Source organism: Clytia hemisphaerica, unplaced genomic scaffold (assembly GCF_902728285.1).
Source record: "Clytia hemisphaerica strain Z4C2 unplaced genomic scaffold, Clytia hemisphaerica genome assembly, whole genome shotgun sequence".
Classification (NCBI taxonomy): domain Eukaryota; kingdom Metazoa; phylum Cnidaria; class Hydrozoa; order Leptothecata; family Clytiidae; genus Clytia; species Clytia hemisphaerica.
Window position 1 is genome coordinate 1,250,237 of NW_027103286.1, and position 19,642 is coordinate 1,269,878.

The following is a 19,642-nucleotide window of genomic DNA, read 5'->3' on the forward strand; positions in this document are numbered from 1 at the left end:
AAATTTATGCTCACCTTCTTCTCTTCTATTCATTAGAATAGGAATGGATTTCCATGTGCTTCAGCTTCATTCTCTACCCTTCCCTTCTTCTTCTCCTGCTTCTTGATCCGGAATCTTAAAAAACCAGTGCAAATCGAAAGTGATTTCGGGACGGGGGTCTTGTTGGAAATTTGAAAATCACAATATTGAACTTTGGCATGGTCTCTAATACACTGGATATAAAGTGTTTATAGTTTTTGGAAAGCTAAGTTTTTTTTCTACGATACTTAAGGTATATTTAAAAATTGAGTTTATAAATATGAAAAGTTATGATTAAAAAAGATTTTCAAAGCGCTGTAGAATTTTACTGGGAAAAACAATAAATTCGGCACACACGAGAGAAACTCAGACAGTCCTCTGAGCTTTACACATGTACACAATCATTTGTTTTATGAAAAGCTGGCAAAACGCTTACGTAAAAAGTTACGTTTTCGGAACTTAAAGAAAAGGTTCCATTCGACTAGATCGAAATTAAGCTACTTAAAAACAACTTTCAAAGGAGGGAATGTCATCGAGAACAAATCAAACAGACAAAGAATTTCATAAATAAATTTTGCAATAAATCTTTAAAAATTCCCTAGATTTGAAATGATTAACAAATTCTACTTTCAAATTAGAAAAAATCTGCTAATTTTTTGTGCTCTTTTAAAGCATAAAGAAGAAGTCTTTTCAATTCAATCACTAAAGGCCAAATTTCTGATATTCCGGTACTTAACTCATCGGGACTCTCAAGACCGGCATTAAATAAATATTTGGCCGTACGCCCGTATTTCATGACCGCTATTCCTGTAGACAATTATTATAAAAAATGTTTTTAAAAACTCTAAGAAATAAATAACTTTATAAGAAGCATCCCGTTAACATTTTGTTTACATTAAGGTTTTAAACAGAAGTAGTCCATAAAAAAGATTGAATGATGAATGTATCTTTTGGTGGACAATAGCGAGTTGATGTATCGGAAGATATCAAGGGCGACGGTAAGTGAAGTCGACGCAAAACAAAGTCGATATTTGATGTGCAGCTGTATCGCCTTTGCTCACCTAAACAGACGGCCGTATTTTGGTGTTTTTACCGTCGTCGAGCAAAGTGGACGGCAATTTTTTTGACATATCAACTTTGTTTTATACCGCCTCCTTCAATTTATATGGAATACATAAACTCGCTAATAATTGACGTGGAGCTATCGTACTTGCCTAAAACGATCCAAAAATTACCTAAACAATCAAGCGCGCCAAGCTGACAAAAGTTCGTATAGTACTGCAGGACAGCCATTTTGAAAAAAGAAAAAAACCAAGCTGGCGCTTTATCCATGACAGACTTCTTTCAGTCTTGTTTAGCCGGCCACCTTGGTTCGTCTCTTGAATTATTCGGAAATTTTAATTTTCGTATAGGGAACTTTTGGATTATTTTAGGTAAGTACGCTCTACGAGGTAATATCATTTATCATATCAGCCAGCTGCATACGACAAAGTAATTCCCTTTTTAAATGTGTTGCACGAATCCACAACTCTCCTGGGGGTCTCGCTATAAAGGGATTTTCGCATGCCCAAAAATCGCCATTTTGACCCGCTATACGGCCCTGTCCGGGTCAGGACCGGGCCACCGGGGGTCGTACGGGTTGGAAGTGATGCCCTGCGTCCATCCCACCAGGGAGTCAAACAAATTAAATCATGACATCATGGAACATTCATTTTTGATCTTGGATGAGATATTGAAGGAGAAAGTCCTTCACAGGTCCATGTTATATAGAGCTACTAGCTTCGTGCGTTAGAACAGCGCTTCTACTATGAGTAGTTTTTCTTGGACATTGTATTTTTCGTTTTCGTTTTTGCGCCATCAATGTTCCTTTAAAGTGACAATGTAAAGGATGATCGAAAACAAAGGACTAAATCAGCTACCAAAACAATCCACTAGACTTTGTTCCTGAAAGAAAAGAAGTCAAAATGTCGTTTCAAAAAGAGAAGACCAAACATTTTCAGAGATTCGAGTTACAGGTGAAAGTCTGAAGATTATTTAAGATTTATCATGACAAATTGAAAATCAGTTGACTGAGCCATCAAGTTTAAATCTCAAAGAGCTAGAATGGAATCTCTTGGATGGGAAGTACAGCGACTTATGCTTACGCTTGACGTGTCGTGAATTTTACAAAAAAACGCCGGATAGACCTTTTCATAAATTACATTATTACGAACTTCACTAGCCTCGTTTTGAAATTATTACCATGGTGATTACTGCCAGTGGATTTTATTAAGACTACTTCCTATTCATAAAAGAATCATTTAATGTCTCAAGGGACACAATCACCATGGTAATTGTTTGAATACGAGGCAAGTGATACTCGTGACGTAATTTATGAAAAGGTCTATTTTTTAAAAGCAAAGTTCATCGTCAGATTTTGAAAAATGAGCCTCGTAAAAACACAGAAAGCGCTGAATTCAATTTATAGTAGAGAAAACCAAGAATCTTACTTACCCAACTTAGAAGTATGGCAGTGAATGTTAAAGTGTGAGGTAATCGAGACAACTTCTTGGTCATTCGACTTGATAGATCTTGTGTGCTCGGTTGTGTGGCTGGTGAAAGACAAGAAAAATAAAGATGCAATTTACCAATCACAGATATGATATTAAAAACCAGAAATTCTAAAAAAAACTATATCCACCATCTTTGAGCGAAGTTTTTTTTGATTTGGTACCCGTAAAGAAGCCATCGCAGTGTTAAAAATTAACGTAAAAAAACTCCGATCAAAGATTTTGCTTGGCCGAGATTGAGAAACTTCAGGGTATAAAAAGGTCAGTGAGCTAAATGCATTTTAACAAGTTCTGCAAAATTCATTTCGTTTCGAATTCTAACATACCCTAGAATAAATGATGGTCTGTTACAAGATGTAAATACAGTGACTTTCTACTGGCCCATCCAAAAACAGCTAGACGATCAGCATTAGCTAGATACCTTTTTAATAAGGTCAGCCCAGATTTAAAGCAAAGGGAGACGCTTCATAAAAGACACTTTTGATAAAGGGTACTAAATATGGCGATAACTTTTTTAGGCGAAGTAGCTATTTTTTGACGAAATTCTCCAAGTTTAATTGGGCTTTGTCAGAAATAGTTCGTCCCCCCCCCCATGTTGAGGATATTGGACATCCAGGGGTTTAATGCTTCCTGAATATCCAGTGTGCCGAACAAAATGATGCCTGTATATCCAAGGGGTATAGGGGTATATACAAAATGCATAAATACCCTCACTTGGACATCTAGAGGGTGATTTTCTTTCAGTTCCGATATCCAGTGGGCATGGGTCATTTTAAATCAATCACTTACTATCGAGAAAGGAAAAGCTTGGTTCGGTTCTTGGATAACCACTGCTGACTTGAATCAACAGAGTACCAAGGTGTGAAGCGACTAGATCGTTATCTAAAAGAAAGAAAAATACAAAAAACAATCAAGAAACAAAATTCTGTGCTCATACATAACACACAGGGGAGGGTTGTTAAATAGTTCGAGAGCAACCCTTCCTTACATGTTCAAAGAGAAGCCGCTTGTTATCCTCCTTCATTCTTCTTTAAGTTTTCTTGGTGAGATCTTACATAAGAAGGGTCTTAACCTTGCAGACTGTAGTGTAATTTTGACTACTGTACCATGATGACAAGTATTTTGTCTATGTAGCCCCGACTATTGGGAATTTACATAACTAATACTAACGATGAGGCAAAAACATTTTCGATTAAAAAATTTCCCCATCGCTGAGTAAAAGAACGGTTTATAGACGTTTTTCATGATTTGTTAAATTGATAAAATTATAAATAAAAAATAAATCATGTTATGTATAATTTCCGCCATTGTGGAAGCATACGTTCGATTTGCGTTAGGAATCGCCTCTACAGATTCGAACGTTTGCTTTCACAATGGCGGAAATTACGTAACTTAAAAACATGAAAAACTCTGGACCAAGTTACTCAATGTCGGCCAAGCAAAATATTATAATCGGAGTTTTTTTGAAATTGGTACCCGCTGAGAGAGTGCTAGATCTAGTTTCGCTTGAACACTGATGTAGCGCCGTTTGTCGTTAGGCAAAGTTTCAAACACTACAATGGCTTCTTTGTGGGTACCAACTTTAAAAAAAACTTCGATCAAAGATGGCAGATATAGCTTGGTCAAGGGATATATAAAGGTCAGTAGAAAAACCTCTATAGAACTTACTATACTTGCAACGTATCGTCATTCCTTCACTATCCATCGGCTTCGTTTTATCGAGAGAAATCGAGAAACGATTGCTAGTCAAATTGACGATTTCCATTTGTAGAGCTCGCGGTAAACTTATCGTCTTCTTTGGTTGTTCGTACGGTTTCGGACGCGCTCGATTACGAACGGGTGGAGCGGGCGGACTAAAACGAGATAATAATGGGTGCAAGTTAACGAAGAACGGAAAGAACACACAGCCAATGATTTATCATAGCCCGAAGGGCTAGATCCGCGGCCTTTATCAAAAAGTGAGGCAAGTTTTGGTAGGATTTCCTACCAAAGAAATTACGTGACAACAAGCAATTTCACTGGTTTGAGAGATGCGAAATAGCGTTTGCCGCTTACTGTTTTTGATTTCGCGCTCCGAAAACAATTAAAATGCTAGATCCTATCCATCGGCACGAAATTTAAAAAGTCAAATTTTTGCTTCACTTTTTTTTGCTGGAGAAAGCTTAAAGTTGCCTATCTAGCCCTTCGGGCTTTACAGATCTGTGCGCACACCGCTAATATTTTTTTTCGTATTTCAAGATTGTTGATCTTTTTATATTTATTGCCGACCCAAAAAAATATCAGCGTTTTGATTGGTCGAGAGCATCGAGATATTTGCGATATTTCATATTTCTCTAGTATGGAAATATGACCGCGTTGACTTTTGGGGGACTGGGTAAGCGGCGGGAGAAAAATCAAAACAAAACAGCCGAAAAGAACTGACTTTCGGATAAACTAACTTGGGAGTCAAAGGGAAAAACGCAACAAAAATATTTTCAGATTAACTTTTACTTTGGAGTTCTTCCATAAATAACACTAAAATCAAATCTGATGAACTAAAAAAATTATAAAACTACTTGAGACCACCCAAATATTTACAGCTTTTGGTATAAAATTCGTCTGTGTGATAACCAAACAGTTTTTTATCAATGCATACAAAAAAACTTGAGATTCCTGTATGTTTGCCAATAAGATTTCTCATAACATAGCAAGGGAAGTGAAAGTGTCTTGTATTAAACCAAATGACGAGTGATTTTTATAAAAGTTTTCTCCTAATTCTCGTTCTCGACAAGGTACGTCCTTGAATTTACAACTCAACAATCATTACATCTTCCTTCTAAAATTCGAAACATTTAAAGCTTGACGATAATGAAGAAAATATCCAAATTGTTTTGTTCTTGAAAAAATGTTGTTCTTCAACCATTATTACAAGCATACATTTCCATCATGGAACTCCTTTCCTCTGCTATTCTTTTCCATGCATCGAAACAAAAACATAGAAAAAGACTGAATGTTATCAATGAGATCAATCTGATTAATCCAATGATGAAGGGTTTCTTCTCTATCGAAACAATACTGTACACCATCTGCATTTTGAATTATCAATCTAGAAACTTTCAAATACATCTCTGAAAAACCTCTGCAACTCTTCAAAACATTCGTCATTCTGGATCGAAAATGATCGAAAATGCTTCTCTGTTTTGTTTTTGTGTGAATATTTTCGGCGGGAACATATCGAATGTTTTAATGTTCGAATCTAACGTTCGAATTATATTTTCGAATAAAAACATTCGAAACTACACAGAAGAAAGAAGCAAGGCGGAAGTAAGTTTTAAAACAAAAACAAAAAGAAATTTATCAGGACAATTTTTTTGAGTCGACAATAAATTAGTTATCACATGACTTCTCGTGCAATACTCGATATTTTACTCGTTCCGAGATTTTACCGATATTTTTCCTCGCCTAAAGGCTCGGAAAAATATTACGGAAAAATCTCGGAACTCGTAAAATATTTCTCGTATTGCACTCGAAGTCATGCGATAACTAGTACTTATTCGATGAAAATTCCCTTAAAAACAGAATTATAGAGCATAGTATGTTATTTCTTAGCCTTCATCAAGGAATGTTGTAATAGATTAGTTTTACCTTATCATGGGTACGTTGAGCGCATACATTCCCGGTAGAATATTTTGACGTGTTTCAGCCATCAAATTTGCTGATGTAATAACATTCGTGACAACCTCACCCATCGGTTGTAAGCCAGCAGGGCGGGCGGGTGTATTTACGGAAACGTCGAATGGTTCGGGTGTTTTCATGCTGGTGGGACCTGCACTGTTCTGTAAACGATAGATTTTTAGATTTTTAGTTGGCTCAATAGGGGAAAAAAGTCCTGGGAAAATTTAATCACAATCCTCAGTGTTTTGGTTCCGGTTTAATTTTCTTCGATGAGTTTAATTATTTCATTAATGAAGTAAAGCCTCAGTTGCTGGAAAGTTAGCCGCAATGTTTTCTCTCCATCTATATCTTTATTACCTCCATGGTATAATTGAACTTACCGGAGTTGATGGTATGAGACGTTTAAGAACAGCTTCGCATTGCGTCAGAATCTGAAGTTTGACTCTATAAAGAAATAATGATCAAATGAAATGATAAAGTTTGAAGCACTGAATTTAAACCAGCAAGAATAATTTTTTCCTGAATACTAAAATTCCTGTTCCTGTTTCTGTTTCCTCATCTGTTGTTTCTGTAGAACATCTCAGTGGTGTCTCCAGCTGTATAAATTATGTCCCACTTTCCGAAAAACTTTGATAGTTAAATGATATAAGACTGAATCTCAAAATACTAAAATTTTTCTTGAAACAGCAGGCAGTGAAAAATTTTCTTAAAAATCGGGCATTACCATTTTCCATCAATGTGCAAAAATGGTAATAGACAAACAAACGACGTACATGGGTTAATTTACCTTCCCGGTAGTTCCAATAATAGGTTCTTTCTCTATTCAACGAGGACACGAGGAAATCTCAATTTGTCTGTACAAGGAAAAAGTTACTCTCTTTAACGAGAAAAATAAAAAGTTTCTCTATTTAACGAGGACACGAGGAAATCTCAATTTGTCTGTACACGGAAAAAGTTACTCTCTTTAACGAGAAAAATAAAAAGTTACTCTCTTTAACGAGGACACGAGGAAATCTCAATTTGTCTGTACAAGGAAAAAGTTACTCTCTTTAACGAGAAAAATAAAAAGTTTCTCTATTTAACGAGGACACGAGGAAATCTCAATTTGTCTGTACAAGGAAAAAGTTACTACTCTCTTTAACGAGAAAAATAAAAAGTTTCTCTATTCAACGAGGACACGAGGAAATCTCAATTTGTCTGTACAAGGAAAAAGTTACTCTCTTTAACGAGAAAAATAAAAAGTTTCTCTATTCAACGAGGACACGAGGAAATCTCAATTTGTCTGTACAAGGAAAAAGTTACTCTCTTTAACGAGAAAAATAAAAAGTTACTCTCTTTAACGAGGAAAAAGTTACTCTCTTTAACGAGGAAAAAGTTACTCTCTTTAACAAGGACACGTGGAAATCTCAATTTTGTTCGTACAAGGAAAAGTTTGACGTCACTTACCTTCGTCTGGAGTTGGTCAAGATATCCAGCAACCCTCTCAACTTTTCCCTTTCCTTGTGATGCTCTGAAAGAAATGTAAATCATAAAACCAAAAAGCTTCCTAATTGACGCTACATCTAGCTACTTTAGGTTTTTCAAGTCCAGGGGGGAGGGGGCAAATCGAGGGTACGGTATGTGCCACCCTTTAAGCCCTTAAAGTAGGGACCGCGAAAGACGGGGTAAATCGTGTGGAATCAATAAAAAATGTGATCTCAGGATCTAGGCCTCCTAAAACCACGGGATGAGTTTTAAAAGTAATCTTATCATAAAATGAATGTCCAGTAAAAGTTTCATGGTCATAACTTCAATCTTCATGAAATTATGAGCAATTCTCTAAAGTTCCGAATGGCAGACGACCTAGCAACAAAAAATGGGTTTTAGCCAGGTGAGCGTTTCGTCTTTTTCGTCTTCAACTTTTTACCCCCGGAAAGATCGAAATTTGGTCAAAATTGGTTAAATTTGTCCCAATAAGAGTCGTAAAATTTACAAAATCTGCCTTTGTTTTCTCCTTTTCTTCAAGGGTGGAATATCGGGCGGCATCCCCCCCGTCAGCTCGCAACCCTACCCCTACCTACCCCCTACCCCCCCCCCGGGGTTTCAACTACAGTTTAGTCCGCACACACCTTTCCCGGAGACAAGTTTTTGTGATAAATGGAATAACATTTGAACTCAGCGTTATCTAATGTTATCAAAAAGTAAACTCTAGTCTAGTACACCTTAAGTTATTTACTACTTTTCTAAAGTTTTTAAGAACAAACAGCCGGTTCATATAAAGAATATAGACTTCTTAATTACGATAAATCATTTCTAGTGGTAGTTGGCCTTGGAGATTCGTTGTGACCAAACTACTTATTGCGGATGGGAGCAAGGGGGGGGGTACTAGGGATGGCGAATGAGGGGTATGTGCGGACGGGACCTCCGAAAACCGACCCTTAGAAAGACAGATTTTTGCTGAAAAGCTGACCCTTAAAGAGACTTTTTGATTTTTTTTTTCGATTTTTGAAAAAAGTCATACCCTTAGAGAGACTTTATTACAATTTTTTCTCTGGAAATCGAAAATTTTTCTAAAAATCCTGAATTTTCCGACCCTTAGAGAGACTAATTTAAAACTTTCTGACTTTTCCGACCCTTAGAGAGACTTTGAAAGATGAAAAGACCGACCCTTACCGTCCGCACATACCCATCATCCATTTTTGCCTAAGTACCCCCCACCTCCCCCCGGGTAAAATGAGCGAGTGTGTTTTTCTGCGACGGAGACAAGTAACAAGTGAGGACGATAAATCAGCACTTTTACCACTCTCAATATTACGGGTCGGAACTGCGGGTTATTCCAAATCTCTTCAGTCACTCCGCCGTCCTCAAAAGTACAAATACATAAACTCGCTATTAATTGATATAAGAAAGTTCACCGACCTTCATCTTTGGGTGTTTTTTGAAGCATCTTGTTCAACGGTTCGACGTATTTCCTGAGATTGACCAGTTTCTCTTGATACAACATTTCATCTGTCGAATTTAAGGGAGACGGCGAGGGACCGATTGAAGAGAGCGGGTTGGCGGGTGACGGTACAGGCTATGATGTAAAAAGTCAGTATAAAATTGATTGACGTGTACAGACTGAAGTCTGTCATTTTTAAACTTTGGACAATGAAAAATGAAGTCGAGTTGAGTCTATTTGGAATTTAGTTTTTCTTACTTTAAGATTGATTTTGGATAATATGAATTATATCACCTCTAGACATCGGTATCGGAAAATATCTAATATCATCTTATTAATATTCATATTTTTATATTTTTACCTGGTAGTCTAGCTGGGCGATTATTTAAAATATAATAAAAACATGCTTAAATTAATCAAAGGGACAAATTGTGTTTATACAATTCGATTTTATCCCGAATTACCGTATTATCTTATAACACCCATATTATTTTTTATTACGCGGATTATAAACCACTCAAATGTAAAGGTTAAATCATATTTTAACTTTAATTCGGTCCGCACGCCCCAACACCCTCACAGCCATCAGCATCTGAGCAGACCAAGCCATATCAAAGCGCACCGTTTGGCACTTTCCACAGTTCGGCAAATTCCGAGCTTCCATTCATCTCGGATAAACAGAGCGTCTAGCCTTCTTTCTGTAATTGAAGCTGTGCAAACTCTTGTCAGAAATTCTTTTTTCGATTTACCTGGTTATAGGCAGCGGGCGATGGTTGCATTTGTTGCGATGGTGACGGCGTATTGATTATTTTGTTTTGTTGTGCCTGTTGTTGTTGCTGTTGTTGAAGCATGTTGTTGGGGAGTGGTTGTGTTGCGTTTGGTTGCGGCTGGTTGTTTGACATGTTTTGTTGTTGTTGCTGCTGTTGTTGGTCAATGTTGCCCATGTTGTTGAAGCCTGGAAGAAAGGAGAAAACTCGTGTGTTGAGAAAGGTTCTTAGAGATTTCTTGCTAATCAGGATGCCGTGTTGAATAAGTAAAAACTCCAGCATTTAAATCAATGATAAATTTAAGGTTTTATTTGATATCGTTTGCTTACTCATCAATTTTGATTCACAAACTTTTTCACATTGGATTGACATTGATGTGGAGCAAGATTGGTCAGAAAGAAGAAAAGAAAAACATTTTTTGCTTATATCAACATAATCTAACAATAGGCAGACACTGTCTTGATATGAAATATGTGTCTGATATGAATCGGGGACACTTATGTAGGAATAAAACCTTTAATGCATAATTATCATAAGTGTGTATTAATCTTCTTTCTAGATACCGTTGGTGTTGGAGTTTTTAACTATTCATTCAACATGACGTCCTGATTAGCAAAAGATCTATCATTGCTAGATCTCTAGACAGTTCTACGCAGTAGTGAAGGCAGTGGTGCCGGAAGATTTCTGACTGAAAAAGGACAGATTTTTATGCGAAATTATTATATGATTCAATGAAAAACTAACAGAAGAAATAGTCTTTTATCACTCTTGTCTATGCTTTTGTCTCGTTGATAAACTCTGCCGCTTTTGTTTTCTTACTCAACTTTAGTCCGGTCACCCCGAACAGCCCGAAAAAACACTTTTAGTCGAGAGTCTCTCGAAAAAACACTTTTAGTCGAGAGTCTCTCGAAAAACCAGTGTAAGCCGCGAGTCTCCCGAAAATAAAGAACAGATAAGCTCGAGTGTTAGAACAATAGTCAGAACCTCCAGTATTATAAAATGAAATATAAAAAATAAATAATTTTCTTAGAAAACAACAATGAAAAAAAGAAGAATGATAACCACGACAACCATAAGCGCCACATTTCGAAAGGGAAAATCGAATACACCTTTTCGACCGTATAGCCGCCAATAGCCGCGCGGGCATTTTTTTGTCCGTTTTATCCCACTAAAACCGTCCCAGTCCTTTTTTCGCACCTATAGACAATAGAAAAATGTGTCAAAAAAGGATTGGATCGAGTTTAGTGCGATAAAAGTGGCACGCGCCTGACCGCGCGACTACGGTCGAAAAGGTGTATTATGTGTGCAGATTATCATATCAGAAAAAACATAACAGGAACTAAAAATTGATAATTTCTCAATTTTTTTTCAGGAATATTCTAACAAAATGCAAATGTTTGCAAAGTTTCTTTTTTTATTTGAAAAGAAAAGCGTGGGCAGAATTTCAAGACGAAAAAGATTTTCGCTTTCGAAACAATATCTGGTTATTAATCATTTCAATCATGAAAAGCTTCCGATGCTTGATCAACTTCCAAACAGTCTAAATTTGCGAAACAGAAAAGCGTGGGCAGAATTTTCAGACGAAAAATATCTTGCAGCCTCGTGAAAAATTTCTGCTCTTAAAGTAGACAAAAAAAAACTATAAAAACAAGCGATACTTTTATGGACCTACCTGGTTATCAAACTAATCAGTGAACATTGAAACAATGAAACACATAAGACATAACTGGTCAAAATACAAAAAAATAAAGAAAATGAAAGCATATCTATTGAGAGAAACTATTATTGAAAAAGATTTTTGAAAAAGAAATAAAAAAGCTATCAAGCGCTTTTCTTTATAAAAACCACTATCAGAAAAATGCACAGCTTAATAAATAAGGTTTCCAGAAAAGTCAAACCGTCGCACTCTACCGTGACACTTTCTTCTATTAGAATAAATAATAATAAAAAAGCAATTTGGCTAATAACATTGATATATGCTCATAAATAGTGATTCTTATAGATATAGATTAACCATTACCCTCCACCGTGACATTTTCATCGTAAAAAAAATAATAGAAATAATAATAATAATAATATGGCTAAGAACATTGATGTATTCTTATTAAAAGTGGTTCTTATAGATAAAAATGCGATTTTTGAGCCAAAAAAATTTTTTTGCAAAAATCTGCTTGAGCCATCCTTTAACTAAGATTGTACCCTACTTTCATGCTAAAAATCAGAAAAAATTAATGATCTAATTTTTCACAAAGTCCAAAAAACCCGTTTTTAAGCCGTTTTTTGGCCCAAATTTGCCCAAAAATTTTTTTTTTCGAAAATCGGGCTCCGTCACATTCGAGGGTTCATGGTCATGCACCTTTGTGCCAAAAATCAGAAAAAACTAATGAGCCAATCTCGAGAAAAGCTGGTAACTAACACACTAACTAACGAACATGGGTTAATTTATAGGACCTCCACCCCACCGGGGTAGGTCCAAAAACTAACGTTTTTTACCAGAACAATTTATATGAGAACATAAGGGTTCGATGTCCAAAATGTTAAGAACGGTAAGAACATTGTAAGGCTTTATAGACTCTAAAACACCCGATTATTTAGGAAAATGGACAAAAATACTCACAAAATGGAAATCAAGAATATTTTAAGAACATTTTCAGGCTATAAAAAGTTAATATCGCATTTCAGAAATTTTGCATCCTTAAAATGCACATCTAGAAGACTGAAAAACTGTTTGTAATACATGTCACTTTTCGACTGAATTTTCCTGGAGAAGGAGGAACGTCTTAAAGTCAACCGTTGTAGAAAAACTCACCGATGTTGGGTTGGGCTTGCTGTCTGAGTCTTTGTTGGATGAGTTGCAACTCGTTGGCTTTTTGCTGTTGTTGTAACTGAAGAGCCTTCGCTACTTGTGCTTTCTGCTGAAGCGTCAAATTTTGTCCGCTTGATGACTGTCGAAAGAAACAAAGTAAGTATTCTGGTTAGATTTTCGTCGCTTAAGTTCATTGTATTAGCGTGGTTAAGCACGGGTTTATTTTGACCGTAAAGTGCGATACCGTAGGCCTGTACATAACTTGCCAAAGCAAACCATGTACAGGCCTACGAAATCGCACTTTACGGTCTAAATAAACACTTGCTCAACCTCGCTATTATGCATTTTTGAGGACGACAGAGTGACTGAATCCGATTTGGAATATTCCGCAGCTCTGCAAAGAGCAGCCAAATCGAGGACGGTAGTTCACCATAGTCTTCAGTTGATCAGGATCTAGTCAAATCAGAAGCTAACCGTTTGCGCCATACACACACATACATAAACTCGCTAAAAGTGAATGGTATAAGGGGTTTTATTCCTTTTGCAGACGAGCAAATTACCTGGTAACACCCGTTCGGGGGCTCCGAACCCTTGAACTAAATCCCCCCTGTATAAACTGAACATTTGATTCACGTCCTATAGCCCTGAAATTATTTTCTTTTGAACGAAAAAAACGGACAGGAAGTGTTCGATAAACAAATATCTGCAGGTTCACTAATAATTGATACCTCGAGGTCAACTTGATCTAACAATGAATCTTCTGCGAACATGACCGAGAACGTTACCAAGGATTTTTATACAAAAAAATTAGAAAGAAATGCGAAAGAAGAAGAAGGTGGAAAACCTGAAGTTGACCATCTGTATACCGAAAGATGTGGGACAAAAACTACTTTAAAGTCTTATTTTACACGCATCTTTTATAAGAACACGTGGCCAAAACCTAAGAACAATTTAAGAACAGTCTAAGCCTCAGATTTCAGAACTACCAAGACAGTACTTATGTTAACAAATTTTAAACACTTCTTAAAATCTTTAAGAACATCGCAAAAAATTTCAAAAAATCAAGAACAGCTCAATCCATGCCAAAACTTACTCGTTCTTATAAAAAAAGCGTTTTGTAAACTTTCCTTTTCTCCAATTTCTCTTTCGCAAACCTATCAGTCTGCTTTCGAAACTTCGTTTTCGCCCACGAAGAACGCCTCTTCAGAAAGAATACGATAAAATTTGATTTCAAATCAAAGAAGTTCAATTAAGACGAGCTTAAAGGATAAACTATTGCCACAGAAGGGTGGTGAAATGTTGTTAGAGTTTCTAGTAGGCGTACTAGAGAAAAAGTATGGAAAATGGCAAAAGTAAAAAAGCTTTCAGTCGTAATGGCCAACAAAGAAGGCGAATAATCTCAAAATAGCACGTTTTTAGCCCGTTTTCTTGACATTAACCCTTTGAGCGCGCAGTAGTTTTGAAAAAGTTGAAAAATTTCAATGATTTTTTTTTTTAAACTTGAAAATTCAAAATGGCGTAAAAGCTTGTAGCTTTTGATTTAGACACTCGTTTTGGTACCATTGGAAAGGTAATTTTATATTCTTTCAAAAAGCATTCGGTTTATGCCCCTTTAAATCAAGTCCTAGGGACCTGGGACCCAACCTTTGGGACTTGGTATTTTGGCTGTTTCAGGACGCGAAAACGCGTCTCATGGAGTCTAAGGGTTAATGAGACCCCTGATAAAAATTTTTTATGGTCAAAACAACTTCAAATCACTCCTATTTGTCATTTTCAGTCATTTTGAGCAGTTTGGAGTCTTCAAAAAAAATTTTAAAAAATTTAGTTAACCCTTTGAGCGCGCAGTAGTTTTGAAAAAGTTGAAAAATTTCAATGATTTTTTTTTTTAAACTTGAAAATTCAAAATGGCGTAAAGCTTGTAGCTTTTGATTTAGACACTCGTTTTGGTACCATTGGAAAGGTAATTTTATATTCTTTCAAAAAGCATTCGGTTTATGCCCCTTTAAATCAAGTCCTAGGGACCTGGGACCCAACCTTTGGGACTTGGTATTTTGGCTGTTTCAGGACGCGAAAACGCGTCTCATGGAGTCTAAGGGTTAATGAAGAACGTAAAAAAAATCGAAACTTTTTTGGTTTTAAGCCTAAAAATCTTCTAATACTCAGCTCTTTATTTTGAGTGAGTTTTAAATCTATCTTTCTATACGATAAAAAAAACTGGATAATTTTTTTACGGCATAAAATTGAATTTTTTTTTTAGAATTTTTTTTCTTTTTGCAAACATTGCCATTTTTTCAGGGGATATCTAAAAATATTAAAGAGTCCCCCCTTGTAAATACAGTTCACTCTCTAATTCGATCTTAATAGGACCAAAAATTTTCCAAGAATTAGAGAAAGATTCCAATTACAGAGAGTAATTTGAACCCTTTTCCAGCCAAGGGGGCAAATATCTTAGTTCGAATTACAGAAAGATTTGAATGGTAGAGGTTCGAATTAAAGAGTTGTGACTGTATTAAATGGAACAGCCGAATTTTCCATTCATTTTGGCATGAAAATCAACAGTGATCCGACCGTAGTGTAGTGGTAGAGCATTTAATGTGGGTTCAACACCCAGCCGGGTCATACCAAAGATTCCCAAAATGGTACTTGATGCCCATTGACTTCCAAGCCCGAAGGGCTAGACTCGAGACTCCTGGATGGGAAATGAAACCACTTATTTCCCATCCAGAACGCCCGCGCGTGGTTTTTACACAAGCGCCGGATTGAAGCTAAAATCTAGTCCTAAATCCGCTAGTGTTTCAAAAAAGGCAATCCTCAAAATGGTAAAAAACAAAGGAACAGCTAGAGCGAGTTAGATACAATCCGTCTTCATAGATTACGGGGCGTTCTATGCGCGTTTTGGATAGGAAATAAGTGGCTTCAATTTTTCTTGCCTGAGAAGGATTGAAGATTCGCCTCTAGCCCTTCGGGCTTCAAACTCAATGCTGATGCCTCTCTGTTTGATGCTCAGCAATTAAGAGAAGGATCAAGGGTAAGTGGAGCAATCCAGGGAGAAAGAGTGGCGCATTCCCCTCCCCTTGGGTAGATAGCTATCGAAAGAGGAGCCTTCGGGTCGCCTCCGACTGTGGTCGCAGATTTCTTATCAAAAGTTCTACTCACCGCCATGACCAGTTGAGGGTTATTAGCATTTGTGATGAAATTAGACAATTGTTGAATATTTTGTTGTGTATTGCTCTGTTGTTGTTGGTTGTTTTGTTGTTGTTGTGCGATCTGAAATTGCAATTGTTGTTGAGGGTTTGTTGCCGTGTTGTTGGTTTGAGATTGTTGGACCATGGTGTTGTTTTGACGCTGTTGTAGTTGCTGGTTGACGATTTGTCCGTTTTTGACGGTGACCTGTACTGCTTGCCCATTATTCATACCTGCTACTAGAGAGAGATAAATATCTACAGAGATTATACCCAATTCAAGATTACGCAAAGTTTTCTACTGAAACACCCCGGTTTTTGCCAGTAGTGGCAAATTTTAAACAATTTTTTCTCTGGCTTAAATTTGTCACTACTTGCAAAAATTTAGGTGTCTCCATAAAATAAATTCATAAAGTCAAAATTTCATGAATAAGTTCAATAAAAGGGCCAGATAAAACAGGCGGACATTAACAAAATAGCTAACAGAGCAAAAACGCACATTTTCTTTCCTTTGACTTCACTCATTTTTGTCAATGGGAGAATGAAGGAACATCTCGGTAAACCACAGTAACGCTTAATCCGAAATAAAAATCAGCGATGGCATGAAGATTCGAGCTATTAAAGATATTATTTTTAATGTCTATAGAAAGGAGCACCTCTATGCTGAAAAAGCAGCACAAACAGTAAGATTGCCCGCGCGGCGCGAGAGTGGAAGAAATTTGTTCTTTCTTAATTGTTTAAAAGTGCTATGTAAGCAAATGGAAGGGGAAAAGTTAAATGATATCCTTCAAGTCAGTTTACCTTGATTTAAAGTACTGTTAGCGAAGAGGGTTCCACCAGTAATTTGTTGAGCTTTGGGTTGATCAGGTGCTTTGTTGGTTTGTTGTTGTTCTTGTTTGATAGTGTTGTTTTGTTGTTGTTGTACGTTGTTGGCGTTCTGTTGTAACTGTTGTTGAATCTGTTGCACGTTCTGTTGTAAGTTGTTACCACCTGAAGGAGAAATAGAGAGAGGGTTTGATGAAAAAGTAAAAGTATCTTAAGTATCTTATCAGGGAAAATAACATATAGGATATATTTCGTCTATAAAATGCTGAGTGGGTAGCGGCCTTAATTTGCTAGAAGCTAACTAATCTTTCCTCAGTCAATTTGAGCTGGGACCGTTAACAAGAAAGGGGCGATACGGTAGTTGTCCATCGACCAGAACTTTCCTTGACTAAGATATCCAGACTTCTTTACCCTCCGAGATTTCGTTTTAGGCAAAAGTCTGACAGAAAAATCCTTAACCCGGAAGCGCCCAAAATAACCCGGTCGTTTGCCACTAGATTAATTGTTCGAATTCAAAATTAATGGCGAACACCCGGTCTTTTGTGAGTGCTTCCGAATTATTACGTCATGAATAACATAAAATATGGAATTCTTTTCACATTCTATTATCTCAATAAATCGCTGACATCGAAGAAGTAATTTCATACTGGACGAAATATATTTCTCCGATTCGTGCAATTTGTCGTTAATTGCCCTTTGAAAGGTTAAATAACGACCATCGCATCATGAGAATGCAGTTCTTACTGAAGCCTCGTCACGCCATGTTCATGAAACCAATTGGAATCTTGTGGTTAAAGCAAAGAGGGAGGGAAGCTGCTTATTTTCCCACATAAGTTGCGCATCCCGCATGGTTTTCATACATACGCTAGATTGGAAGTAACATTTACTACCAAAATTTGAAAAATGTTTAACAAGAAAACAAAGAAAGTAATAGATTCAATCCGCCATCCGAAATGCGGTGCACATTTTAAAGGATTCGCTTTGTCTTGTTTGGGAAAGAGCAAAGATTCCCCTTACCTAGCCTTCGGTGAAATTTTATGGTTGCAGCAAAGAGGGGAGGTTCTGTTGATTTTTAAATGGATAATTTATCCATAGTTTTTCATATATAGTGTTTCCCGAAAAACGCGGACAAATTTTGATGACCATGAAGTAAAATCCTCAAAACTCAATATCTAAACTAGTCTTACAATAATTGAAATAAGATTACAATTCTCTTTTCTATCAAAAGATATTCAATTCCCAAGATGATTGGAAAGGTTTTTGGAACTGAAATTAAGTATACGCATATATTTAGGATTTTGCTTAAAAATTTGTCGTTTTTTTGGGACACTGTTTTTTAAGAAGATTTGTGTAAAGAAAGAAATTTTTCAGTACCTGAAACATTGAGTAGGTTGTTAGCAACAGGCTGTGTTCCTTGTGCTTGCTGCTGTTGGTTGGGGACAGTTTGTCCTGAAAAAAGAAAGATATTTAGATATCATCATTAATGTAAGAATTCAAATATAAGCTAATATAAGCGAGTTCGACTGACGGTTCCTGCATCAATAACACACATGCGTAATTTACGTTCCTTAAGTTAAACCATCAGTCGTTAATCTTCACAATAAACAAGAAAAGATCAAATCATAGGGGTGGGTGTGGACGGCGAAGTTTGTCGTTATTTTATGAAATTGGTCGTTATTTTGGCTGTTTTTAGCAAATGCAGGGATCGTAGTGTTGGAGCCCTCGAAAGTACAAAAAACACAAATTTAGCCCAGTAAAAAGAGCCAAAGAGGTTTTAATTAGATCGAGCTCATTGTCCGACAACACAAAAACCTTGAAAGCACCTCCAAAGCCTATTAAAAACAAAAATGATTGTAAACCAAAGTCATATCAATATCTCAAACAACACCCTATCTACTAAACGGGCCTATAAAATAAAAATGGAATGCACAAGGACCCTTCAGAAAAAAGTTTTCCATCTGTATTTAAATGGAGATGACCTTGACCTTTGAATTGACGACAAAAAATGTTGCGGGATAGTAATTAGTAGTGAGAGAAAAAAATATTCAGGTTAAATAAATAGTGGTGTCAAATTCCTAGGGATCCATTTAAAAAGCTTGTTTGTTTGTCGTGTTTATAAGATTTGATTCTTAAATTCTATTTGACTGGTTCTTAAATCAAATGTTGTGATTTTTAGAAGCTAAAACGGAGATGTCAGTGGTAGTAAAAAAGCTCAGCCACGGGGGTATGCCAACTGCTAACAGATCAAAGGCACTGATAATGGTTCCTGGACCATTACCGTAAGAATGACTCAGGCATAGCAATTTTCTTATAAAAAAAGATAGCCTGTCAAGAAGATTACAAATTAAATCAAACTTTTAGCAAGAGATATCAGATTTCATTAAAGAAAGTGACTATAGAGAAAGCAATCTATATTCGGTGTGCCATCAAGTGCAGACAGGTCATTGAAGGGATTTGACCTCATGGAAAGAAAATCCTAAACAATCAACTAACAGAGGGCACATCCCACTTTCGAAAACTGAAGTACGCAGTAGAGGAAAGTAATGATCACAAGACATAGCAATCATTGTAAGGTCAAGTGACCTATGAATAGCAAAGAAAATCCAGAAAACGGAGCCGTAGACAATATTTCGTGAATATTTTGTGCTTTGATGAGGCTAATACACGCTTTTTTATAAGAATACACTTTATAAGAATGTCCATGATGAAAATGGCCAAAAAATTGAGAATAATGCTAAGAATATCATCATGGAATTTTGCTACTCAAGCTAAGAATGCCATTTTATGCTTGAGACGTATGTACTAAATGTTAAATCTAGTCTGAGTTAGGTTCCTAAATTAAGAATGGTGTAAGAATATTTTAGGATGATTTTTTTCCCAAAAAAGTTAAGAATATCCATGATGAAATGGATTTACACCAT

The 19,642-nt window shown here is 36.5% G+C and overlaps 1 protein-coding gene across 2 annotated transcripts in view; it reads right to left on the bottom strand.

Moving 5' to 3' along the window:
* Positions 1-577: 577 nt before the first annotated feature.
* The window catches only part of LOC136806275 (mediator of RNA polymerase II transcription subunit 15-like), a 41,477-nt gene continuing 22,412 nt past the window's right edge, over positions 578-19,642 (bottom strand). The window contains exons 5-18 of one of the 2 annotated variants that reach the window (XM_067062837.1): positions 18,096-18,170; positions 16,698-16,886; positions 15,871-16,136; positions 12,718-12,853; positions 9,891-10,096; positions 9,120-9,276; positions 7,668-7,731; positions 6,602-6,665; positions 6,192-6,382; positions 4,236-4,420; positions 3,357-3,449; positions 2,512-2,609; positions 1,385-1,962; positions 578-965 (exon numbers count right to left, since the gene is read on the bottom strand). In XM_067062837.1, the coding sequence (XP_066918938.1) occupies positions 1,930-1,962; positions 2,512-2,609; positions 3,357-3,449; positions 4,236-4,420; positions 6,192-6,382; positions 6,602-6,665; positions 7,668-7,731; positions 9,120-9,276; positions 9,891-10,096; positions 12,718-12,853; positions 15,871-16,136; positions 16,698-16,886; positions 18,096-18,170 (1,757 nt within the window). In that variant the 3' untranslated portion in view covers positions 578-965; positions 1,385-1,929. Of the gene's footprint in view, positions 966-1,384; positions 1,963-2,511; positions 2,610-3,356; positions 3,450-4,235; positions 4,421-6,191; positions 6,383-6,601; positions 6,666-7,667; positions 7,732-9,119; positions 9,277-9,890; positions 10,097-12,717; positions 12,854-15,870; positions 16,137-16,697; positions 16,887-18,095; positions 18,171-19,642 lie in introns of those variants that run through there. The other variant, XM_067062843.1, reaches the window with a different exon arrangement.